We start from the raw sequence: 25495 nt of genomic DNA, 5'->3' as shown, positions 1-25495 counted from the left end.
TCTTTCCCGTTTACGTTCTCCTCCTTTCTTATTCTAATTTTTTGCCTTTTTATTCTAGGGGAATATTCGAATAAAATGAATATAAATAGACAGTAAAAATTGTTGGGTTGACCCACCAACCTTCTGGAAAGGGAAAATTACTAAAATTGTCCACAATAATTTTTGTGATAACAAAGGGCCCACCTGAAAGACCGAACGTCCGGTGATCAGAAAAATATTCCGGCGTCAGAGTTTCCCCTAATAGATATTATGCCATATGTAGTATGTTCCCATGATTGTAGAGCGATGATTGTAATTACCACATAAGTTAAAAAGTTAGTAGAGTGCTTTTTTAGTACTTCCAGTACAAGAAAATCATTATTTTATTTTATTTTTGCAATGATTGTTAAATTAGGATATGCAATGTTACCTATTATAGGCCGAGACCCATGCATGTGTAGGAAATATTAATTGAATCAAAAGTTTTAAATATGGTGTTACTATAGTCGTACTTATTTTGGAATGAAATGATGATTCAATATTGTATATTAGAGTGGTTAAATGATTTAGTAATTGTATTAAATTATATAATCGTTATCATTACTTTTAAAAAGTTTATGGTAAGTAAGATAAAATCCAATAGACAACCATAAATTTGAAATCTGTTGAATAAAAAACTTGAAATCGTCAAGATTCATGTGATGAGATACACTCAATAAATCTCTATTTTTAGGAGATAACAATAACTCTTCAAGTATAATTAATTACCAAAACAATTAGTATTTCTAATATTCTAACAATGGTAAGCCCTGTAATATTATTGTTTTTCGTTTCTCATTTCTCATATAGTGTGAGTGCAAAAATTTTATGAGACGATAAATCAAAATGATGTAATTTTTGAATTTAGTGTAAATGGTTGGAGTTAAACTATTTTTGGTATGACATGTATATACTCAAAAATGGATTTAAATTTAGTGTAAATGGATTTAAATTTGGTGTAAATATTTGGAGATGGTTTAACAAGTGTACATTATTAATAGTAGTATCATATCACCTCTAAATTAACAATATTTTTTTAATTGTAATGTGTAAAATCATAAAATAAACGTACTACTAGTTAATTATAATGGAGGATTTTTACGGATTGATTTATTAACTTTCTTGAATTTGATTTTATAGAAATTTATTTATCTGAATTTAGTACGTTCAAATTTGAAAAAGGCAATCATGATATAAATGCTGCCATTAACACAATCCCTATTTTCTAGTGTAAACGTTTTAGCAAATATCCAATTATTCTTATAGGATAGTGATAAATGTACATAATTTACTTTGAAAATTTGAAGTTGTAAGGCTATGAATGTTGTACGTGACTTTTACTTCTGTGATTGAGATGCGTTTCTTAAACAACCGCCGCCGTTATAACTTTACTGATATGAAAATTAGGGAAAAGATAAACGTACATTTTATACATAATATTTTAAATTTTTTTAGATTTAAGTGAATTTAATTAAAAATTAATTTTGTTATTTATTGTAATATATGTAGCAATAACAAAGAAGTGATATAGAAATTTTATGTCGAATCGTAGTATGATTTCGACTATGATTTGAATTAATATACAATATTTAGTAAAAAATATATATTTTATTAAATATACAAATATTTAAGTATAAATTTTAAATCTTTCTTGAAGTGTTGCAAAATGATTAGTATGAAATTTATTTTAAATCAATTAATGTTTATAAAATGATTTTCAATGTAAAATGTTTTAAAAAGTTCGGTTATGTACGTACGTATACGTACGTTTATCACTACTCAAAATTAAATTAGAAATAATTGGGTTTGGAATTTTATAATGCGAACAGGATTTTTGAAAATAAATTATTTCCTTAAATTTCGCCGAAATATATAATGCAACAACTGGATTTTCATAGTTCGATTGTGTGGACTACGGACCTAGAATTTCCCAATTTAACTTGTTGATCTCCTAAACTCTATTTTAGCTCAATTAAATTAATAGCGAGGTTTTCCCCTTTATTTTCTTCCAATATTTTTATTTGGGAAATGATTTTTTTATCAATGTCAATATTTTTTCATAATTATATTTTATATATTTGACTAATATATTGTGTATATATCCTCATATTATTTATATGGAGACGAATTAAATCACAAAAACAAAATAATTAACTCAATATGTTATCCAAAAATACATACTATTTGTCAAACATGCATGATATTAACATGGATTATATGATAATCATGATCCAAATTTATAAAGATTAACGTGGACTCAATATATATTTAATCATGGTCCAGAATTATAAATTAACATGGGCTCATTTAAATTTCAAATTGAATTATGTGAATTATATTTTATGTTTTGTATATATTGAATTAGATAATACCACCTCTGTCGTTAAAATATAAATTTTTTTGAAATAACATAGATTTTAATATATTATTGGTAAATTAAGAAAGATAAATGTAAAGAAAAAGCGATTAAAGATTAGTGGAGAATAAGTCTCACCTTATTAGTAAGAAAAGATTTTCAAATACTGAAAGTATATTAATGAACAGTGCGGGCTTGGCATATTATCATGGGCCTTCATGTTTTGACTCTGGAAAACTGAAGAGCTGATAAACCCATGAATTAAACCCAAATTATGGTATTTCATGGAAGGTGAACACACCCTCATTAAGATTGTTGGTTATTAACCAAGTTACAAGTCATGAGAATTGCAACTCTTAAAATTTCCCAAGATCCATTGTTTCAGTCGTACTTAATTTCAAACATTATTGGTTATAATTGATTTGATGTTTACTAATTTTATGTTCGAAGTATAAATATTCACCTCTCGACTTTTGTAACAGTACAATAATCAATTAATTATTGGCCAAATAATCTCATGTATAGTCGTTAAGAATTTTATACTACAAAAGTGGAGTCTGGAGAAATAGATCAATAGAAAAACATATTCCCTCCACCCCTCCACGAAAAATAGGACACTTTATGAATGACACGAGTTTTAGCGTATAATTGGTAAAATAAGAGAGAAGTAGCTCATGTATAGTCGTTAAGAATTTTATACTACAAAAGTGGAGTCTGGAGAAATAGATCAATAGAAAAACATATTCCCTCCACCCCTCCACGAAAAATAGGACACTTTATGAATGACACGAGTTTTAGCGTATAATTGGTAAAATAAGAGAGAAGTAGTGTTACTGGAATGTGGGGTCCATATTATTAATAAGGGAGTAGGAAAAAAAAGTACAGTAAAACAAAAGTTGTTGAAAACTTTTCTTTTTTGAGTGTGCCTTATTTTTAGTGGACAACCAAAAATGACAAATATGTCCTATTTTTTGTGGACGAAGGGAGTAGTATTTAGTCACTCTCAATTAGTAGAGTTCCATGAGTTTAATTATTCATAGACATATTACTTGAAATAAACAAATGGAAAAACATAAGAAACAACAGATACACTAGAAAAACCATTGTGAAGGGATCCGCTATCTTTGAATGACTCACACTGAAGTGTGGTAATTGGTTAGCTCTAAGTGATTCACGTTGAGATAAATACTTCATGTTATAAATCAAGTATATGAGATTTCAATGATCGATTACTTATTTCCAAATTTATTTAAGTAATATAGAACAAACGGTGTTAGTCTTACGTTATTTTGATTTGTCAATATTTGTTGATTTTCATTATTCAATAATTATGTCATCTTGAGTATGATGAAGTGATTGTATTGTCAATATTTGTTGATTTTCACTATTCAATAATTATGTCATCTTGAGTATGATGAAGTGATTGTATTGCGGGTATTGATATTGTTAGAAATATATCAAAGATCCTCTTATCCGATAATCTAATGGGATGATTTCTAGAAATTCATAAGTTAATTCACGAAATAAATATTTTATCAAATTACATTATTTAATCTTTTGTCGAAAGACAATTTTTGAAATCCCCACCGGAAGATTTTCGAAAATTTAATCTCCTCCATATTATGATTTTTATTATCCAAATTTTAGAAATTTGATACTCAATAATCGAACTCAATGTACCCCGAATGCATTATAATTTATAACAAACAATGAACAATTGAATTCAGATTGAATAAATCAATAAATGGGAATTATTTTGCCAAGGAACCCAAATCCCACAACTGTATACATGAAGGCTTGAATGAATAGATATATGAAGTAGTAATCATTTCTAAATAGGAATCCATATATTCCACTCATGAAAAGAAACATCCCAAATCCCACCTCGCTCAACAAAATTCTGCAAAATAAATTTAGATGTCTCACTATTCAAACTGCATCATCACATATTCACATCATATATTAACAGAACAAAAAGAAAAATTTACCTGCTTCTGATAAGCTGATAGAGTGATCTCTTTGGTGCATTAGCACTTGCTTCACTCTCAATCTTCTTCCTCATTGCACTATCTCCGACCTTCTGAGTGACGAGCCACTCATTAGCGCTCTTCGCTCCCAGCAAGCCCGTGAATATGGCCTTGGTGAGGTGGAACGACATCACACACTCGAACAGCACCCAAACCACAACTAGATGGAGTGACCTGAAATATTATCAACTCTCACCATTTCAACATTTGCAAATACTCTCTAATAATTGTAGTATTAGGGAAGACCTTGGAGTCGACAAGGCTACATTGATGGCAGTGATGATGCACGGCACAAAAACTGCGCCGCCTTTTGGAACATCAACCCCGGCTACTAGAATCGTCAACGGAAGCACTATGCAGTAGGAAAAGAATATGCAAGTATGCCCAATTATCTTTCTGACCACAAAGAAGTTGTATATCATATATATCTTCTTCCACACTGAGATTTTCTGCCAACATCAAAACCACTACTTCATCACACAAATCAAATCAAATTCAAAACTAGCTAGTACTATATTTCTGTCAAAATAAACCTTGCTCCTAGCAATATCCATCATTGTTTTCCTAAACAAGTTATTCGGGCCACAGAACCAACGATACTGCTGTGAACGAAACGCTTTGAGAGTAGAGGGAAGCTCACTTTTCACCTATTCAAACCACAAATTGTCATTCTACATTAGAGTGTAGGTTACAACTAAAAAATATGTCACTCCATACATACCTCAAGATTTCCTACATATAGAAGTTTCCAGCCTTGTAGGGCAGCTCGAATGGCGAGATCCATGTCTTCTGCAGTGGTTCTGTCATCCCACCCTCCAGCCTCTTTCATTGCTGCCACTCTCCATATTCCACCACTTCCTGATCAAATTCTCACATCTCATCACACTATTCCAATTTTACAGCAAAGTATAGATTTTTATAGACTTAATGCTACCATTGAATCCGAAGAATTCGTGGACAGATGATCCGACTTCTTGCTCAGCTATGAAGTGATAGTCCAGAGACATTTCTTGCAGTCTAGTCAGTAAGCATTCATCTGCATTCACTGTATCTCGAAATGGCCGTATCATTATATAGTTGGTGCAGAAATTGCTGATTGATTAGTGAGGCAATCTTACCAAACCTCCAACGGGCTTGAACGAGAGCAAGATCAGGGTTGTGAAGGAGAAAAGGGACGGCACGTTGGAGAAAGTCAGGGTCGGGCTGAAAATCAGAGTCGAAAATGGCAACGTGCTGGCATTCTTTAACATACCCATACTCCATGCCTTCTTTGAGTGCTCCGGCTTTGAAGCCTTCCCTTGTGTTTCGACTTTGATATTTAATGTTAATGCCCTCACTTGCCCACCTCACACATTCCTTCTCCACCATTTCCTACAATTTTAACTGATAGCTTACAATAACTATATAACTTGGCACCTTTGTCAATTGCAGAAGAGCTTATACTATTTTGAATCAGAACAAAAGTAGGAAAAAGTACAACAAAAACTCAGTGAAATCTTGGACTTTTTGGCATTACCTTGACGAGAGTGTCGGTGGAGCCATCCATGACTTGAATGAGCAGCCTATCAGCAGGCCATGTGAGTTTACATGCTGCACCAATCGAAAGCTTGAAAACCTACAAACCCACCACAACAATATCATAAAGGTTAAACCTTTAGTCCCTCTATCTTTCTAGAATAATGAAACTGACCTCTTTTTCATTGAAGATGGGAATTTGAACAAGAACCATAGGAAAAGCAGCATTTCCAGTTTCTGGGTCGGCCCGAATGGCCTCCCATTTGTACCTCTTTTCGGGCTTCTTCTTATACAGCTTGACATATGCAACAACAAACCCAATGTAAAGCCACTCCACGAACAGCATCGTCGACATTATCAAGCAAATAAACAGACCCAATCGCACGCCCCGAGCCAAGAATGTAGCTTTGACTGTGCCCCACAACCGCCCCATGCTCTCCGCCGTCGTCGGCCCCACCGCCCATTCCATCACAAAACCCATCATCTCTGCCATTGTAAGATCCAGAAACAGGGGATGCTCTGTTTTCCTTTGGTTTCTAGGTATGAGAGTTCACAATCAGTCAGCATGGGATAATTGTTTGAGTTCCATTATTGCCTTCTCAAGAATGCAGGGGACACTTACAGGTAGCCAAAATGAAAAAGGAATAATAGTGTATGATTATGGTCTATGGATAATTTATTGAAGAAGATCAACGAGATAGCATTTACTACAATCGATGTAGGGTTGTTAACTTGTAGAGACAAAATATATTTGGCGTTTTCAGATCATGTGGGAGGGATGGAAGAAGCATCTGAGCTACGAATATTCGTTAATCTAAACTTCTTTATTACTATTGCACATATTTTTTGGGGTACAAGCAAGCATCTACAACAGCACCAGATTGTGGTCCTCTCCTTTTTAATATCTAGGTTCCTTTAATTTTTAATTTAGCTATTGTAATTGAGACTAAGCACTCTTAACATGATCATCAACTTTGTTTTGCCAAATTTAGAAATCGGCCAATCTAATTAAACAATTGCATTGGTGTTGAATGGAGATAATTGAACAATGCCCACGTGACAGAAGCAGTTAACAAGTGGGCCATGTTATAGTAGGATCATTGAGTCGCTGTATTATTGGATATGGTAGTATTTCCAATAATTAAACAAGTGGAGTACTCTACTAGCATAACTACATTTTTTACTGGTAGGACCACCCAACGAATCTTTATCTTTGTTATTGAAACGATTATTCAAAATAACGTTCCATCTTTTAGGAGATATTTTGGAAAAATGGCTCAATTCGCAAGTCTTTCGAAATTTGACGTTAAATTCGTTGATCTTTTGGAATTTGGGTTCGTGGCATGCGAATTTTTCGGAACTAAGGGATTTTCGAATTTTTATATGTTTTCTTTTCTCTTTTCATATTATTTCTCTCAAAATATTTATAAAAATGACCAAATTGTCCTCCATACTTATTCACAACAATTTTAATAGTACAGTACTAGACTCCTACTAGTATTTTGTACCTTCATTACCGCTGTGTAAGAGCAACTCTAAGGGAAGAAGGTAAATGAAAAGGGTATATCATGTTTATACCTTCTCAAAAAGTGCAATATACCTTTCTAAAAATCACTCAACTCCAAGGATAAAAAGTATATAGAAAGGTATATCATTTAAAAAAAAATAAAATAGTAGTACAAAAGCATTAAAAAAACATAAAGTGTAATACCTTCTCAAATATTTTTTATGAAAAGAAGGTAAATATGATATTTATCTCTTCATATGGAGAGGTAAAGATACCTCTTCAAAATGGGAAAATGTATAATACCTTCTCAAGTATCTCTCCTTTTGGAGAATAATTTTCCATGAAGAATAGATAAATATGGTAGTTATACTAGTTTACCTCTCCATTTACCTCTCCCCTTGGAGTCGGAGATGCTCTAATAATGAAAGCTCCAATTTTTCCGGCTCTCTGTAATGCTCAATTAGTTTGTGTATCAGAATCATGGAGCTTCCATATACTATTTGGCTATGCTCGCCGTCGTGTTCTCCCTCACCTTGTTCCTCCTCCTCTACGCCAAGTTCTGCCACCACCTCCGCCTCCATCACCACCAACCACCGCTGCCACCAACACCAACACCATCCCCCTCTCCCAATCCGCCTCCGGCCTTGAGAAATCCCCCATTGAAGCCCTCCCTTTCTTCCGCTTCCCCTCCCTCCTCGGCGTCGAATGCCGCGTCTGCCTCACCAAATTCGACGACGCCGAAGTCCTTCGCCTCATCCCCAAATGCAACCACGCCTTCCACATCGGCCGCATCGACTAGTGGCTCGAGACGCACTTGCCGCCTCTACGGCACCGCCGACGACCTCTCTGAAAGTCTCCGGTTACTACACAATCCGCCGCCGGCGCCGGATTCGATCTCGAGCTCTAGGCAGAGAGAGAGGAGGAGGCCGCCGTGGATCAACCAGATTCTGCATTGGCGGAAGTGAGGAGGCGCCGATGCCGGAGAGCAGCATGCCACCGCTGCACAGATTGAACCATAAGATCTTAATGTTGAAGAGCCGGTGGAGCAACGTGATCTCCTCCGAGTTCCGACATAATGCTCCTCAACTCAGGTGAGGAGAAGGACAGGAAATTAGGGTTTGAATCGGTCTCTGGAATCCCGACAAGAAGAAATCCATGATAGAAATCATGGTTCATCCAAGAGGGAGAAAGGTTTGGCTTTTGGAAAAAAAAGTGCAGTGGCGGTGGACGTGGTGAAAACTGAAAATAATGGGAGTAAAAAATAATCAAAAAATTCTTGTGAAAATATTAGAGGGTAATTTGGTCGATTCTTAAATATTTTGAGAGAAATAATATGAAAAGAGAAGAGATAACATATAAAAATTCAAAAATTCCTTCTTTCGAAAAATTCACATACCACGAACCCAAATTTCGAAAGGTCAACGAATTTAATGTCAAATTTCGAAAGACTTGCGAATTGAGCCCCTTTTTCCGAAATCTCTCCATTTTGTAGATATCATTTTGGTCTCAGCAACCAAAAGCCAACATTGAGGAGGGCGTGTAAGGTGTAATATGAAGAAGCGTTGATTAACTTGTTTCTTTTCATCGCTTTGGGGTGTTTACTCAATTTAATCCCGACATTTCTTGATTTTTTTCATATAGGGAGTAAGGACAAGTATCATGCAACAATAACATGCTAAAATTTTGACAATCTCCATTAGTTTTGTGTAATTGGGCTTCACTTCTAGTGATGTTTCTTGTATGGCACAAAAATATAACGATTTCTACATCCACAAACTCAACTAACTAAGCACGCTTGGCACATATTCATACAACTCATGAACTTACAAGGAGTACTCTACTGTCTCCATTCAAGACAAATAGTAATACCATGTGGGGAGATTTACTCCCACCATATAATACTATTAAAATTTATTTTTATAACAACATATTTTTATGTCTCCTGTTCCATCGAATAATGGAAATTCACCTGTTCTCCTTGTTGAAAGCAGTGATTGTTCATCAGAAAGCATTCGCCATTTTTGTAATAACTCCTCCCTAAACCATACTCTACATGCTTCAACTTCCCACTAGCTCCCATGTATCCCAACATCGTCTAAGGGAACATGTTATCGCTTGGAATAATATTCCTCAACAAACCAGAATCCAATCGGGAAATCTGCAGGAGAGGTCCCCTGGGATTTTGAACTGTTAGATGCATAAGTCATAAGCCTCATCTAAGTTGGGAGAATTTTTAGTTCCTCTATTCGCGCAGTTCACACTTCTTGGTCAGTTAGAGCACCAGATATCATTCTCTGCTTACATTCTCTCCTCGGTATCCTGCCACATGATGATTGTTATATTAGCATAACTTGGCCCGCAACAAAAACCAGCTTCAAGACTTTTTCAGATCTCATGATTCAGTTTGAAACACACATTAGAGATCCCCATCAATAACAAATTGCGCAGTAAAATACATTCACAATAAACCTTTTGATTACAACTTTGTTAGTTTGTCCAATGCGATGAATCTGCATGACTGTTTGTTCTTCAACTGCTGGATTCCACTATGGATCCTATACAAAGTTAAATATAGGCAAGCAAATATAAATGTCCTTTTCTCAATAGTAACTAACTGGAGGCAAGTAAACACAATATTGCAACAGATCTTACAGCTTACACCATAAATAAAACCAACTGGAATTAAAACCCAACTACGTAATTGGTAGAATACTGAACTCATTGCAACTAAACATACCTGTCAGCAAGTTGATAAGCATCCCAACATGGGTGCATGGTTGTTGTAGCCTCATCCCCACAGTGCCCCCTCTCAAGTTGGATCATCCAGCTGAGAGCTTGCTTCTGGTAAGGGTGAAGTTCGCATAGTAGGGTACTGGGAGGCTCCATTTCCTAAAATATACTCATACTAGTTTTAAACTAAATTATGCAAAGCCTAAGGAGAGCACCACGTAGAAATAACAAAGATAATTGAATGCCTTACCTCTAACTCAGATATGTCAGTCACACCTACAACATTGTCAAGGTCATTCTCAGAAACTGATTCTTCATTTTCACCATTATTTTCATTTCCAGAAGACGCACTCTTGAACTTATTTATATGTGAAATTGTTGGAGGCAAAAAAGAGCTGTCCTGTTCAATTGCAATTAACACTATAATACTTACTTCGTCATATATAAGTATCCAATAGAGTTAGTACCTCAGAATTCAAAGGCCTCTTCCTTGTATATAGAAATCTCCAGGGGTAAATTCTACCTAAAACAAAGATAATGGTCAGATTCCAGCAGGAGCAGACATATACACATTCGTAGGGAAAACACAAAGTCACAAACCACTTGTACGGTCCCTCCTAGGGAAAACTTCATAGATTTCATTAGATTATTAAAATATTAAAAAAGCAAATAAAACTGTCATTCATATGAGGGTGAGAAAGTTCACCTTCTTGAAAGGAATTAGCCCCAACAATTTAAACAGAGTGGGAAGGGGGGTGAAGAATTGACTCCTCAGTTGAATTACTGGCCGCCTTGAGTGACATCATCTGTTGGCACCTTTGGAACATTGAACTGTTGAATAAATGCTAGGCCACAATTAAAGAAAGTTGACTAATTACTTCTCAGTGTAATTGAATAGCAGTGAGCAATAAGCACACAGTTTAAATAGTTCATAGAAAGTGTAATTTGGATTCAAATTCCCTGTACAATCACCAACGTACCTAATAGATAAAACAACAGAATCCATAATTTCCAGCATAGGAGGAGAAGACTTGAAACACCCCTTAATGAAAACCTTCTTATCTCTTCCAAGAGGTAAAAGATACCGGCCCCATTAAATTGTAATACGACCAATCTGCACCATTCAATCAATATTGTGTCAAGCAACAATCAAAATGGCTTCTTATCAATGCACATAAGATACTTTGAAATTTTAGCAAGTCTACTTTCAAGCATATGAATATACTAAATCATCTTAGTCACCAAAAGAATAAGAAGAAGAAGCTGTACAATACCTCTCCGCAGGTGCTGGTAGAAAACCTTACAATGTCAGAGCACGTAGGCCTCGCCCACCACCAATCTTCCCGGTTGGGATGCTGTCATTTTTTTCTGAGCAGGGAAAGTAAAATTCACCTCATCGCGAGGCTTCAAGGTTCTCCCTTTACAAGTAAAAAGCTCATTGACCTCACCGCTTCCAACAAATTACCACTCACTCCCCATTTCTTCTGAATTTCCACTATCAGTACAACCATTCCCGGAAAACTGGTTGTTTCCACTCATACTCTTTAAATTCACGCTCGAACTCGCAGCAGAATCAGGATCCTCTAGCCGACTCCGCATTAAGAGAGGGATCGGGCTTCTTGGGAAATTCAGGCTTCTTAAAGCTCCTTGGCGTGTCGAAGATGATAAGCATTAATTTTTGGCCAAGTGGAGAGCGCGAATCATGTCCATGTCTTAAAATTCGCCGCCGACGATCGACCGAACAGTGGAGACCGTGGCCTTGTTTCCCGTCACTACCACCGGCAATTGAATAGAAAATGGAGATCTCAAACATGTAATTTATTGTGCAAGTGATTAGAAGTGGGGTTGAATCACGCACAGAAATATTTGTGGTTCAAATTTTAGGAATTTATAAACCCTAGAATAGCATTACATTGGCGCGAAACATAACGGAAACATGTTCCCGTTAGAATATTCTTAACCGCCCCACTTGATAATTCCATGAGTCAACTCGTTAACTCGCTACATACAAATACATACACATTTGTAAATTGTACTAACGTTGAAACAATTCATGTTATTTTGATTCCTAAAGCTGAATATCTTACGAATATTAAACTTTTTGTTGTTATTTCCAAAGTAGAATCTGCATTCAATGCCACTTATTAACGAAAAAATTGAACCGTTATCTCCACTCACAAATTTCCACCAAATTTGTTTTCAAGTAGTACAATATTAATTATTTGAAGCACTAATTTTATGGGGTAAATAATTGAGTCAATTTAATTTAGTGGAGTAAGAGCACTTTTTAAGGCCAAGGCCCACGAGAACTAACAATTGTTTTTATTTAAACTGAGTAACTTAAATATTGATATGATAAATCTGATGGCACCACCGATCCACATTAGAAATTTTTAGATGTTAATTAAGCATATCATTACCGTAAATACTAATACTAATATTATCCTACCATCAAACTTGTGAGAAACTCCTTTTTTTTAATCATTCAGCAGCAAATATTGACTCGGGAGTGCAGCAGCCCGAGTTAGTGGCCCACCCGACTCACAACGAGTCATGAGTGTGGCGGCGAACTCTTGGGTTTAGGGCTTTACTCTCTCTCTCTCTCTCTCGTTCAGGAAAATCTGGTAAGGCTATTTTACCATTGCAATCCCGCGATTTCATCACGCCGCAAACTTCATCGCTTGTCTCTCTGAGAAAAAAGGTAATTACGATATAATTCATTGTTTATGGCGGATGACTGAAACCTCTTTCAACTTCTCGGCCATAGTTTATACTTGTATTGAATGCTTATTTAGTGCATTGCTTCTTTTTTTTTTCTAGAGGAAAACCTAAAACTGTTAAAACAATGGTGCAGTAATTTTTTTTGGCTTGAACTGCCAATGCGATCAGATGCATTGAAGTTTACTGTCGTTTCGGATTTGATAAGATATGTTCAGGAGAATTCCTGGCAAATGGATTTCATTGATGAGCTTTTTAATTTTAGGTTTTGGTCCAGGCGTTGAGTTACCATTACTGTATGATGGAGACGGTGGTGGTTGAGCCGGAGAGTCGCCGGGGGAGAAAACGGAAGGTGAATAACGTGCAAACTGCGGCGGAAGACGTTGGTGGCAGAAAGAAGGTGATGCATACGAGGTCATTCGAATTGGTTGGAAGATATGTGCTGAAAGAGTTCAAGGGGAGTGGGGTTCTTCTAGGAAGGATTGTGGATTATGATTCAGGTTTGTACAGGATAAACTACGAGGGTGATCTTTGTGAGGATTTAAACAGCAGAAAAGTCAAATCACTTCTGGTGGAAGAAGGCGATTTAACAGATGAATGGCCTAAGAGAAAGGAAATGTTGAACCAACTTTTGTCGAGTAAAGATGTGAACTCGAACACTGCAACCGCTACTGATGCACGAGAGCCGGGAAAAGCAAATTCTATTGATTCATCATCATTGAGTGGAATGACCTATTCTTGTAGTGCTGATGATGGGATTATCAAAGTTCAGAGTGATGAGGTTGGTGCTGATTCTTCGAGTGGTTCGTGTGAGGGTGCTCAAGGGGAGGAGACTAAACAGCCACTTGTTCCACCGCCAGATCTGCCTCCTTCGTCTGGTCATATTGGCGTTCCGGAGGAGTGTGTCTCACATCTTCTTTCTGTCTATAGTTTCTTGCGATCATTCAGTGTGCGGCTGTTTCTGTACCCTTTTGCGCTGGATGATTTTGTGGGGGCACTCAATTGCTCTGTTGCAAACACATTGTTGGACTCAGTTCATCTTGCTCTTATGTGTTTCCTAAAGCGCCAACTTGAGAAGATCCACGCAGATGGTTCTGGGCTTGCATCAAAAGTTCTCAGGTATTTATTGAACATATGCTATTTTAACTTCTTTTTCTGAGTGCTCGAAATTTTGTTTTTCAATTCTAGCCAAGTCCAAACTTTATTGTTGGAAGAATTTATACTCTTTTGACATTTGTACTGAATTAAGCATGTTGCCTAGTGGTTTTCTTAGGCTGGTTTATTATTTTTGGAGTATTTTTCTCAGTATGTAACTAACAATTCAGCTTCTTTTATCTTGAATTAGTTATGCATTATTGACACCGCCTGTTAGACTAGTTACACCATCTACGTTGATGTTCATGCGATTATTGTTTCACTTTATTAAATTGAAGATGGTCATGTCTATGTATCCTCTGGGCAAGCCCCTTCACTTTGATGCTGCAACATTCAATTCACTTTGTGATCAATTTATTTTGTTGTTGTTGTTGTTGTACATTCAGGTCCCTGGATTGGAGCTTGCTTGATACATTAACTTGGCCTATTTACTTGGTCAATTATCTGATAGCAATGGGTCATAAAAATGGAGATGACTGGAAAGAGTTATATGCACATTGCCTGGAAAGAGATTATTATACTTTATCTGTAGGTAAGAAGCTGATCACTTTGCAGATTTTATGCGATGATGTTCTGGATACTGAAGAGCTCAGGGCAGAAATGGACATGCGTGAGGTATCAGAAATTGGAAAGGACATAGATGCGGGCACAGTGTTGGGCGCATGTGAACCTGCAAGAATTCTTCCCGGAGACTCCAAAACTTCTGACTGCATGGACATAGAAGTTGCACAAAAAGTTGAAAACCATCAGACCAAAAAATCTCTTGATATTCTCCATACAGAGTCTCTAGTTGGTGGAGCAGTCGAGGACGGTAATGGTGATGAATGCCGCCTTTGTGGTATGGATGGAGTTTTAGTTTGTTGCGATGGTTGCCCAATGGCTTACCATTCAAGATGCTTAGGATTGAACAAGATGCCTGTTTCCAATGTATCATGGTACTGTCCTGAGTGCAAAGTCAGTGAAAACGACCCCAAAATTCTGCGGAGGACAACATTGAGGGGAGGGGATGTTTTTGGTGTTGATCCAACTGGACAAGTCTTTGTCGCTTCTTGTGACCATTTACTTGTGTATGCATCTAATTTCATGCTATCTTATTGCTTACATTTCAAGCTCTCTATTATTTCTTTTTGCAATAGATACCCATTTGAGTGCTCTATTAATGCAATTTGTGTTTTCTCTATTTTCTCTTTACTATTAATATTACTTGATATTTTTCTCTCTGTAAAATTTTCAGAGTGAATACCTCAGTTGATTCTGGAACTTGTCCAAGATACTATGATAGACACCATATTCCTGGAGTCCTTAATGTTCTTAATGCGAATCCAGATTATGCTTCTGTCTATTCAGAAATATGCCAGGGGATAATGAAATATTGGGAATTATCTGCAGATACCATACCATCCAATTGGGAATCTGGAATTGGTTTAGAATTACCGAACGAGGGAAGTGGCCCGTGCATTGCACAATTAGTTGATATGCTGGACAAAGTCCCTGAAACGACAGAGGTTCAAAATCATGCAACTTGTGCCACTGGTAATTCTTCTGAAACGGCTGATTCTTGTCTTAGAAACTGTGTTCAACAACCTGTTTCAAGTGAGAGTTCTTTTGATAATGTGACAAAATCCAACTGTCATGCGGATCCTGTAAGACAACAGTGTGAAATCTTGAAAACAGTGGTGGCTGAACCTGCTTCGTCTAGTAGTTTAATTGGTAGGCCTGAGAGTCCTTATGAATCAACCCAACAAAGCAACTCAAATACGACAGAGGCTGTTTCCACAAGAAGTAGCAATATTAGTGCTCTAAGTGATGCTCCCTTAGAAGCCAACGGATCACTTGTTAGCCAGGAACTTGATAATAAAATAGGATCTACTTGTGGAAGTCCAGCTCGTTGGTGCTCATACAAGGGCTCTTCCTTCAAAAAAACTGGTTACATGAATCACTATTTGCATGGAGATTTCTCTGCATCTGCAGCTGCTAACTTGGCCATTCTTTCACATGAAGAAAGTCAAGTTTCAGAATCTCAACAAGCTGTTAGCATCAGCTATGCAGATCAGGTAAAGGCTTTCTCTATAGCAGCTATGGGGTTTTCCTGGCCCAATGTGGACAACAAACTTGCTGAAGTCCCTCGTGAAAGATGTAGCTGGTGCTTTTCTTGTAAGGCTTCTGTAACAAGCAAGAGAGAGTGCTTGCTAAATGAAGCTGCTTCAAATGCCACCAGAGGGGTGATGAAGGTACTTGCTGGTGTTCGGCCTGTAAAGAATGGACGGGACGAGAGACTTTCTGGCATCGCAGCATATATTATATTTATGGAGGAGAACTTAAGTGGCCTACTTGCCGGTCCCTTCCTTAATGACACTTTCAGGAAACAATGGCGCAGACAACTTGAACAGGCCGCCAATTGCTCCGAAATTAAGATCCTTTTGCTTGAAGTAAGCATTTATCCATTTTGTATATGTCTGTGTTCCATATCTTAGGATGTTTGAAGTTTCATTGCACGCCCTTCCTTGCACTATTTGATTGCCAATTTTCTGTTTTCCGTGTTTTTTTGTTTGTTTCAAACCTTTATGCTTCTAGTTGAATAATCATGTATATCATCACAGCTTGAGGAGAATATGCGCTCCATTGCCTTTTCCGGAGATTGGATGAAACTTGTTGATTGTTTTTCTACTCAATCCTCCACTTCTGAGATTGCAACTGGATCAACTCAGAAATGTAGGCCAGGCAGGCGAGGCAAGAAACGACCTGATATGGTTGAAGCTGTAGTGGATGGTTTCCTGAATAAACCAACTAAGTTCACCTGGTGGCGGGGAGGTATAATGTCAAAGCTTATGTTCCAAAGAGGGATTCTTCCAAGCTCATTTATCAAAAAGCAAGCCCGTCAAGGTAACATTTGTAGTCCACCTCTACATAGTAATTAAAGAGTTCAATGCTTATATTCCTCTTTGTTTGATGAAGGTTGGGATGTTTTCTTTCTCTATCCGATAATATTTCAGATCCAAAGTAGGTCACTAATATGTTATAAGTAAAGCAGGTGGTAAAAAGAAGGTACCCGGTGTACGATATGTTGAAGGAAATGAAATCCCCAGAATTAGCAGGCAGCTCTTCTGGCGTTCCGCAGTAGAAATAAGCAGGAGTGTGGCACATCTTGCACTTCAGGTACCATTATATTCTTATAGTGGAATTTGTATCTTGTCGTACCTTGGTACTTTACGATAAAGTTTTCTTGTCTTAGGTGAGATACTTTAATCTACATGTGAGATGGGGTGATCTTGGTCGTCCAGAGCAAATGCCTGGTGATGGAAAAGGCTCAGAGGCAGAATCATCTGCTTTTAGAAATGCTGTTATCCATGCTAAGAAGATAATGGGACATGAAGTTAGATACTGTGTTGGATTTGGTTGTAGGAAACACCTGCCGTCGCGTGTTATGAAAAATATAGTGCAAACAGAGAAAATCCTAGAAAGTGGGAAGGAAAGATACTGGTTCTCTGAGACCTTCATCCCCTTGTATCTAATTAGAGAATATGAACGAAAAGCAGAGAAAGCCAAGTCTGTGAATGTGCTTTCCAAACTGCAGAAAAGACAGTTGAAGGCTTCCCGTGAAAATATATTCTCTGCTCTCTTATTGGAGATGGGTAACACAGCCAAGAGTTGCTGTTCGTGTCATCAAGATGTCTCCTATAGGTACTTTGATTTTTCTAGTTTTCTCGTCTTTTATCTTTTCTCTGTCCTTATGTTAACTAGTCTGGTTTCGATGTTTGACATTCAGGAGTGCTGTGAAGTGCCATGCATGTCAAGGTATTTGTCAATAACCGATGTTCTCTTTTATAATTTCCTTTTTTGTGGGTTGTTATTTATGATGATAGAACATATTACTACCTGAAGAAATGAATATTGGTGCACGTAGAGATTGAAAAAAAGAGAGATGACTACCACAAAGCTAAGCTATTTTACCTATCTGTTAAATCCGACCTACTTAATGACAAATTGCTCCACAGCAAATCAGATTTGGAATGAAGTTCTTTTATAGTTGATAGTTTCTTCCTTTTTCTTCATTATCTGCACTTAAACACGTATCCCAATGTGTTAATATTTCTTTTCTATTACTATTACTTTTACAGTTGTGAATGAGAACTCTTCTGATACACAAATTATGTGGTCTTATTATTTGTGGTCACTCATGAAAACCTCAATTACCCTCTTTCATTTACCAGGATTTTGTCATCAGCAATGTGCCACCACTTCAACAGTAAATAAAAGTGAGGACACTGACTTTGTAGTTATCTGCAAGCAATGCTTTGAAACTCAGGTGGCTACTCCAGTTGATAGTAGCAGTGAATCTGCCACAAGCTCTTTGCTCCCTCAAGTACCAGACATTTCTAAGCCAGCTATTCCTAAGGATGTGAACTCAGTATGCCATGAAGAATCATTGATAAATCGTCCTGCAGTTACAACGACAAATGCTATTCCTAAGGATGTAAACTCGGTATCCCATAAAGGATCATTGATAAATCATCCTGCAGTTACAACAACAAATGCTATTCCTATGGGTGTAAACTCGGTATCCCATAATGGATCATTGATAAATCGTCCTGCAGTAAAAAAGACAAAGACAAATGCAAGATCAAATTGGGGTCTCATATGGAGGAAGAAGTTTTCTGAAGACACTGGCTTTGACTTCAGATCAAGAAACATTCTTCTGAGTGGTAACACAGATAGGGACCTGATGAAACCTGTTTGCCGTCTTTGTGATCAGCCATATACTGGTGATGCAATGTATATTTGCTGTGAATCATGCAAAAGTAAGAGAACATTTAAAATCTTCATTTCAGATCATTATTATCAGTCCTTTTTGTAATTTCTTTTATTGCTCCTAAATTATTATTAATGTTTTGGCGTTGTGCCCATGGCAGATTGGTTTCATGCTGATGCTTTAGAGCTTGACGAGTCAAAGATTTTTTCTGTTGTGGGATATAAGTGCTGCAAATGCCGAAGGATCAAGTCTCCCGTGTGCCCTTACTCGAATCTACCAAAAAAGATTGTATCGAAGGGGAAAATAGAGCACCAACAAGCTTCCAAGCCGAAGATTCCTGCAATGACCTTTAACCGTGATATGATCCTAGCGCATCTTGAAGAAGTACCAACAGCTTCCAAATTACTCGAAAAGAAGGGGAAAATAGAGCACCAACAACCTTCCAAGCCGAAGATTCCTGCAATGGCCTTTAACCGTGATCTGATCCTAGCGCATCTTGAAGAAGTTCCAACAGCTTCCAAATTACTCCAAAAGCCAAAAGCCATCATTGTATCAGCAGCAGCAGCAGCAGTAACAAATAATCCTCTTCTCTCTTCTCTTGATAAATCTAAGCAATGCACTGAGGGGAAGTCAGAACTGAATAGTGGATGGAAAAATGCAAATGCATCTGATCCTGATCCTAGAAAGTTGCCAGTCAGGAGACATGGTAATCGAGAAATAGATGTCCAATGTCAGGAAGGTGCCTGTCCGTTTGAAGCATCTTTGCCGTTTGAAGAAAATGCTTTTAATTCCACACTGGAGATGCTCATAAGGAGAAGTACAAGACAAGAGACCAAATTAGCAACCAAATCTTTCAGGGATGAAGAAGTAACAGAACCTACAGAGGCAAATCCTTTAACCCCAGTGCAGGATTCGTTATCCCTGCAGCAGTTTGCTTCTCAAGATTTCTTTGATCTTGAAACCAATGTGGGTGGCCATGTGAATAGCGAGGAGCCCTCTTCAGTTCCAAAATATGGAATAACTGAAGCATTGCATGATCAGGAAAAGCTGATTGCGTCTTCAGGAACATCTGAACAGATAGTGCCTTGTAAGCTGTGTTCTAAAAATGATCCACAGATAGATCTTTCTTGCGAGATTTGTGGTATAAATATTCATAAAACTTGCTCGCCCTGGTATGAATCATCCTCCAATGAGGATGACTGGAGGTGTGGCAGTTGTCGTGATTGGAGCTAGCAGCAGTTTGGTTCATGCATCAACCTATGCACGGATGATGAAACCATAAGCTTGATCATATTTCCAATTTATTGGGGACAAATGACAATGGAGATGCACTACGGCCACTGATTTTTCTTCAAATTTGATGGATAAAGCATGGTTTTTGGGTGTTTATCCTAATATTTTTTGACCCTTTACAGGTAATTGATACAACTGTACATTGCAGTTGCCCATTTTTGTCAACAAATATATACACAACTATCTATTCATTTAGATTAAAATTGAGAAGCCTAATCGGCTGTATTTTTGCGTCTTCACTACACTTTGTAATACTATAATTTGGAATATTATATACTCCCTTCGTCCCATTCAAGATGTCAACCTTTCAATTTTAGTTTGTCTCACTCGAGATGTCCACTTTTTATATTTGAAAATAAATTTAACTCTTCTTTACTTATTAAAATATTCTAACTATTTTTTTTCTCTGTACTTATTCTACTAACAACCCATTCTAAAATTTCATGCCACTAAAAAAGTGGACATTTTGAGTGGGATATATAGAGTATTATTCAAATCTTGAAAAGTTAGGATTAATTGAATATGCAACAAAACAGAACTCAGTACTAGAGTACTAGTTATGATGCAATGAATAGTTCCTTGTGATATGAATACTAATTTCAAAACCATCGATCAACCCTAAAAAAAACAATAATTGTTTCGATTCGACACAATGAAAGGTTGTACCAATGATGCTATATTAAAAAAAACGAACCAAGATTCTTGAAAAATCTATGCTTTCAAACTATACATTCAACCTGTAACTGTATCACACACATAAGATTCAAACTATACATTCAGCTTTTGTGAATGCTGTGAAAACCGGGGAAAAAACTCTAGTAGGTAGTTTAAAACTCGATATCATCGACTGCACTGTTACATAAAAAAAAAGTAAGGTAAAACTCATCTGCTAGAATTTTTTCCCCAGCCCAGTTCACCATCTAAAGCTATGTCTTGCTATGTCTAAAGAAGCTTTTTTACCTTCTCCAAACTATGGACAAACAACGTCTTCTCAACATTTGCTTCACGCACTGCAAGAGAAAGAAACCGAGCATACCACCTTGTGATTGACAAGCCCCTACTCCCATGGCTGCCCGTTCGCTGCAAGAAAAGTAGTCTTGCCCAGCTTTGTCAGAGCATGAATCAAGATATACAGACGTCTAAATACTCAAAACTGGGAGAAGCTTTTTCTATGTCTAGGGTTCTTGATGGATGGTCGTGCCTGCTCGACTGATGCTCTTGGAGTTGGTGTCCCACTCTCAACGACATCTTGTTGGGCAACTGAAGCCTGAGGAAGTAGTTTGGATCCAGTCCCTCTAGGAACAAGGCGTGGAGAGCTTATGTAACTGTTTGACTTGGTTGCCTTTTTCATCTCTTCCTTGATTTTACTGAACTCTTCTTCCAGTTCACCAACTCTAGACCTCATCCGTTCCATATCTACTTTCAGCACCTGGTTCTCACGAACGACTGTTACCCATCCATCTCGATGGGCCCTTTGCCCAGCAGCTTCGTTAGGAATGGCCAGAGAAGCTGTGGGGGCACTTTCAGCATCGAGAACATTTAGGCAGCCAGCTAAGGCCGTCCGCAGTTGCATCTGCTCGAAGAACAAGACTTGTAGTACGATTCTAAGTGGAAGCCTCTCGTTTTGAGATGCGTGGGCGCAAGCATCGATCGAGAGTTTCTGAAAATCAATAATGTTGCAGAGCTGCTCCCGCTCTTTATCTGAAAGCCAGGGATGTGCCTGTAGAATTTCACGAACATTTTTCAAGAAATTAGACATACAGGAAAGGGGCATAACTCCTTACTGGAGAAACAAGAACAGACAAAATTTCTAACCTAAATGAACACAAAGAAACATATAACTATGGCAAGGAGGTCATTCAAACCTTAATGTATATATCCAGTGCTCGGTATAGCCCATCGTGCAAAGATCTCGAAGATTCCGGCAATGCTTCTGCGAGTGCACGTAATTTTCCAGGTTTCAAGTTTACATCGGAAGCAACCTCTGCCACATAATTATCTATCAATTTCGCAACTCTCTTGAAACGCCCAGATGATGGTGATGTGTCAAGGTCGGCTGATAACGGAGATATTGAAGCTGCACTCGGCTCAGAAGATACAAAATGACGAATCATCCTTTCAACACAATCGGTGTTGTATAAAGTATCGGAATCGGAATAATTAGGTATCAGTAGACCATCCAGGGTTGCCAAATCAAGCTGTATGCCTATTCTCCTTTCCAGAGAATCCTGGCATGTATTGTTAACCCCCAAGATCAATGCAACACGTAAAAGTCCCAGCAGAAAACGGCAAAAAGATTTTCCCTTCTTCTCGGGCAGTAGTTTGATAACACTTCGCAAAAGAGCATCTTGATTGACATTAGCAGGCGTCATGCTGAAACTAGCTACTGTCCTCGACAGACCACTCTGTCCTCCCTGCCATCGGCCCAACCCTGGAAGATACTTTTTACAATAGTACATTATGGAGCGTGCTAAATTCTCCGGACTTATTCCTTTGGCTTCCATTGTCTGAATCAGCCTCTCAAACAACTCGACACAGAGATATGATACATCCTCAAACCACCAGTTGGATTCATTACTTTGGATCTTTGCACCGGTATTTATCCCGTTCCACAGAATGCTCCCTCCAGGACTCTGTAGGCTACCATACATCATCATAGGCCATCCAAACAATGAGGGATCCGTACAGATCATTACAGACAATGCATTGATACATCTACTTATAATTTGAAGTTTGTCCGCTCTTGGAATAACCAGTTCACAGCTCTGGAGAGCCAAAATGCAATCCTTCCAGTCTTTTAGGATATGCTTATGGAAATAACTTTCTGATTTAGACAATAAATTGTCTTCACCATAATCATCAGTCATGGAAAGATAATCTGCAGCGCAGTACAAAATTACTATGTTCTTGGGTGTGAAATCTACCCTCCCGCCATAGCAGAATTTGACTACAATGGAAAACGTTTCGGCACCACCTGGAAACTCTTCAAGAGGTACTGTCAATGTCATGTCAGTGGAACTTTCATAATCTTCAAAGATAGTTGCTATCTTCCCACATCTTGAAATAAGAGGAAACTGGAGCATATACACTTGTATTAGAGTCCAAATATATGGCAAAGAAGAACTAGTTTTCGTTGCACATCCAATGCCAATCTATAAGTAAGATACTTGTCAATGGCTCTCCAAAATGAATAAATAAAGATACCTTGTGAAGATGGAACTTTACTTCATCCACCACTACTGTTATATCACTTTGCAAACTTGAACTGTAGTACCTGACAGAAAAAGAATTCATAGTGAGAACATTTCACACCAATCGCATGTTCTTAAAGAATAAAAATGATACTGCAAGCTAATACAAGACATTTTTGATACAGATGAAAATGCCAGGCTAAGAACAAGTATATTTAATCATGCTTGCCACAGCCTTCATCGTTTCACAAAAGTTATGATACACAGGATAAGGTAGTCAATTTATGAAAGAAACTGAAGTACTTGTGATATGATGGTATACAGAGAAAGACCTGATTTGACGATTAACTCATTCGATACTACCAAATGCAAATTTTAGCCATAAAACTCACTCAAATTGCCTATTGACTAGCGTACCCCCCTCCATATCACATGCTAGACGAATCATTATTCAGCATTTATGTAATGTACCTTTCTGCCACTAGGATCATACTATCACGCAAATAGCAACAAGAAAGGCCAGCATTTACATATAATTATACACAATCCAATAGACTGAAAGAATGGTATAAGCTGAATAATTGCATATGCATGCTCCTCGTGAGGAATGTACATATGATTATGCTCAACCAGAATAAATTGAAAACCAGAGTTCACAAAGGTTGAAACTGATGTCGTGTATACAATCTTGTAGTTGGACAATTTATGATTAGTGCCGCTTTGAGAAATAATAGGTTAGACCACAAGAGCATTGCCAAAATGCCACTGAATCTGGTGTAACTGATCCACTTAGCTATTATTGGCCAAAATCTTAATGAAGTTAACAATTACTACAAAAGACAACCCTGCCTTAGAGACATAGAAACATTAATTGCATGATGCTTAATTTGACTGTAATTAAATCGACTTATGCATTCCGCTAATCCTAACTTGATGATACCTATTACAGTGCAATCCTTTTCCCGAGCTTGTTACCTCTATCATTCGTCCAACCATAAATCTGTTTCCTTTTTGCTTGTTTAGAGCGTGATTATCTCTAACCGTACCTTCAAAACTCTGATTTTATTAATATTTGGTGATTATAAAACACCCCAGAAAAAAAAATGTCACCTGCATATGATGAAGTATAGTGGACTAGTGGAGTAGTAAATAACAAGACTTCACACATCAAATTGCTCGAGTAATTACAGAAAGAGTCTGCCAGGGAGGTTTGGAGGTCTCAGTGATCAAGAATAAACAATTGGAGAGAGAGAGAGTTACCAGTGATCTCCTTCACGATGGAATCCAGATGTTTTCCCAGGAGGAGCCATCAGTCGGTAAAAGGCTTTTCTTCAAGAAAACTCGTCCCTTTTCTCCAATAAAGGCATCAACTCAATTCAATTCAAATTCATTCTCCCCCTCTAAACAATAAAGCCAGAGGGCTCCCATCATGTCAATTTTGAGTTCACCTCAGAAACATCAGAGATTATCATTATTCTCACAGCTCAGCAATCCATTAATTTAAGCAGCCATCAATAAACAATAAACCCCACCAAATGTAACCAAAATAAAACCCACCAAAAGCAGGCCACCAACCATCACAACTCACAACCACAGATTTTGATTAATCCCAAGTTTTTAAAAAATCGAAAATGAAAAATTTTGAAAATTAAAAGACCAAGATTTAGTCGGTCAAATTAGTGTCATTATTATGATTAGGGAAAACAAACAGCAATTATGGAAAGCCCAACCCACTGTTCCTAAATATGCGGGACATACTTTACTCTATTAAGACAGGATCCAAGACAAGAAACCGGCTTTAATAGAATATGAGAGAAGCAAAAAGGAAAAAGGTACCGATTTCTCTCAAGATTCGTATATACTCACATTTAAAGGGTAATATTTTCTAGTACTTCCTTTTCAGCACAAGATGTGAAAAATGAGGATGTTTTAGTTTTAAAATGTTCTAATAACATGATTAAAGGCGTAAAGATGGAGAAAGAAACATGGGAATCATAATATCGACTGACAGCAGTGGGAGGTTTGTGGTGTGACATGTGCAAATTTGGTCGAATAGGTGGAGTGCAAGGGACGACACACAATGGTCCAATATCCCAGGTCATTGTTCTAGTACGCAACTTGGAGTCTTGGACAATATTCCAATTGTAGAATGTCAAAATAACAAGCAATCTACTTGTCATAATTTTTTGTAATATATAGTACTATTAAAAACCTCATTTGGCCCATTTGTTTAGA

General features: G+C 37.4%; 3 protein-coding genes, 1 long non-coding RNA gene and 1 pseudogene across 9 annotated transcripts; 2 read left to right on the top strand and 3 right to left on the bottom strand.

The window, feature by feature from the left end:
* Positions 1-4086: 4086 nt before the first annotated feature.
* LOC125211579 (glucomannan 4-beta-mannosyltransferase 1-like) lies at positions 4087-6728 on the bottom strand. Its single transcript, XM_048111441.2, has 9 exons — positions 6092-6728; positions 5918-6016; positions 5520-5772; positions 5336-5446; positions 5123-5259; positions 4935-5048; positions 4648-4850; positions 4363-4575; positions 4087-4274 (listed from the first exon to the last, which is right to left on the bottom strand). The coding sequence occupies exons 1-9, from the start codon at positions 6407-6409 to the stop codon at positions 4112-4114; spliced, it is 1611 nt and encodes a 536-aa protein (XP_047967398.1). The 5' UTR covers positions 6410-6728; the 3' UTR covers positions 4087-4111.
* Positions 6729-7661: 933 nt separating this feature from the next.
* LOC148930195 (E3 ubiquitin-protein ligase ATL42-like) lies at positions 7662-8659 on the top strand (annotated as a pseudogene).
* A 541-nt stretch (positions 8660-9200) lies between these two features.
* On the bottom strand, positions 9201-12025 carry LOC125217089 (uncharacterized). 4 transcript variants are annotated; one of them, XR_016136863.1, is made up of 8 exons: positions 11428-12025; positions 11134-11267; positions 10860-10998; positions 10621-10676; positions 10404-10553; positions 10161-10312; positions 9893-9978; positions 9201-9742 (listed from the first exon to the last, which is right to left on the bottom strand). It is a non-coding gene; the product is annotated as an uncharacterized LOC125217089 (long non-coding RNA). The 4 variants fall into 4 exon arrangements; XR_016136865.1 differs by having other exon boundaries at positions 10404-10548; XR_016136864.1 differs by having other exon boundaries at positions 10860-10984.
* A 554-nt stretch (positions 12026-12579) lies between these two features.
* LOC125211346 (DDT domain-containing protein PTM-like) lies at positions 12580-20308 on the top strand. 2 transcript variants are annotated; one of them, XM_089069374.1, is made up of 10 exons: positions 12580-12854; positions 13149-13990; positions 14413-15093; positions 15261-16455; positions 16627-16909; positions 17058-17182; positions 17259-17707; positions 17793-17821; positions 18238-18825; positions 18937-20308. In XM_089069374.1, exons 2-10 carry the CDS (start codon positions 13170-13172, stop codon positions 20007-20009), a joined length of 5244 nt encoding a protein of 1747 aa, XP_088925500.1. In that variant the 5' UTR covers positions 12580-12854; positions 13149-13169; the 3' UTR covers positions 20010-20308. The 2 variants fall into 2 exon arrangements, with proteins under 2 accessions (XP_088925500.1, XP_047967041.1); XM_048111084.2 differs by having other exon boundaries at positions 13137-13990.
* A 421-nt stretch (positions 20309-20729) lies between these two features.
* On the bottom strand, positions 20730-25269 carry LOC125215932 (BTB/POZ domain-containing protein At3g44820-like). Of its 2 annotated transcripts, XM_089067137.1 has the most exons (5): positions 24521-25269; positions 24201-24306; positions 23274-23343; positions 21935-23143; positions 20730-21789 (listed from the first exon to the last, which is right to left on the bottom strand). In XM_089067137.1, the coding sequence occupies exons 2-5, from the start codon at positions 24254-24256 to the stop codon at positions 21217-21219; spliced, it is 1908 nt and encodes a 635-aa protein (XP_088923263.1). In that variant the 5' UTR covers positions 24257-24306; positions 24521-25269; the 3' UTR covers positions 20730-21216. The 2 variants fall into 2 exon arrangements, with proteins under 2 accessions (XP_088923263.1, XP_047973473.1); XM_048117516.2 differs by lacking the exon at positions 24201-24306.
* Positions 25270-25495: the final 226 nt, after the last annotated feature.

This window comes from Salvia hispanica, chromosome 3 (genome assembly GCF_029641045.1).
Source record: "Salvia hispanica isolate PSC_SH4W2 chromosome 3, Shi_PSC_v1, whole genome shotgun sequence".
NCBI lineage: Eukaryota > Viridiplantae > Streptophyta > Magnoliopsida > Lamiales > Lamiaceae > Salvia > Salvia hispanica.
This window is presented reverse-complemented; position numbering and strand designations above follow the sequence as displayed.

Excerpts from the sequence above, each read along its gene's own strand:
- LOC125211579 (XM_048111441.2), bottom strand. The coding sequence starts at position 6,409 with ATGGCAGAGATGATGGGTTTTGTGATGGAATGGGCGGTGGGGCCGACG. Across the intron at positions 5,447-5,519 it reads TCAAGCCCGTTGGAGGTTTG|TGAATGCAGATGAATGCTTA; the intron begins GTAAGATTGCCT and ends TTCGAGATACAG. Across the intron at positions 5,260-5,335 it reads CGAATTCTTCGGATTCAATG|GAAGTGGTGGAATATGGAGA; the intron begins GTAGCATTAAGT and ends GAATTTGATCAG.
- LOC125211346 (XM_089069374.1), top strand. The coding sequence starts at position 13,170 with ATGATGGAGACGGTGGTGGTTGAGCCGGAGAGTCGCCGGGGGAGAAAA. Across the intron at positions 17,183-17,258 it reads TGGCACATCTTGCACTTCAG|GTGAGATACTTTAATCTACA; the intron begins GTACCATTATAT and ends TTCTTGTCTTAG. Across the intron at positions 17,708-17,792 it reads CATCAAGATGTCTCCTATAG|GAGTGCTGTGAAGTGCCATG; the intron begins GTACTTTGATTT and ends TTTGACATTCAG.
- LOC125215932 (XM_089067137.1), bottom strand. The coding sequence starts at position 24,256 with ATGGTTGGACGAATGATAGAGGTAACAAGCTCGGGAAAAGGATTGCAC. Across the intron at positions 23,344-24,200 it reads AAAGGATTGCACTGTAATAG|GTACTACAGTTCAAGTTTGC; the intron begins GTATCATCAAGT and ends TTTTTCTGTCAG. Across the intron at positions 23,144-23,273 it reads TAAAGTTCCATCTTCACAAG|TTTCCTCTTATTTCAAGATG; the intron begins GTATCTTTATTT and ends TATATGCTCCAG.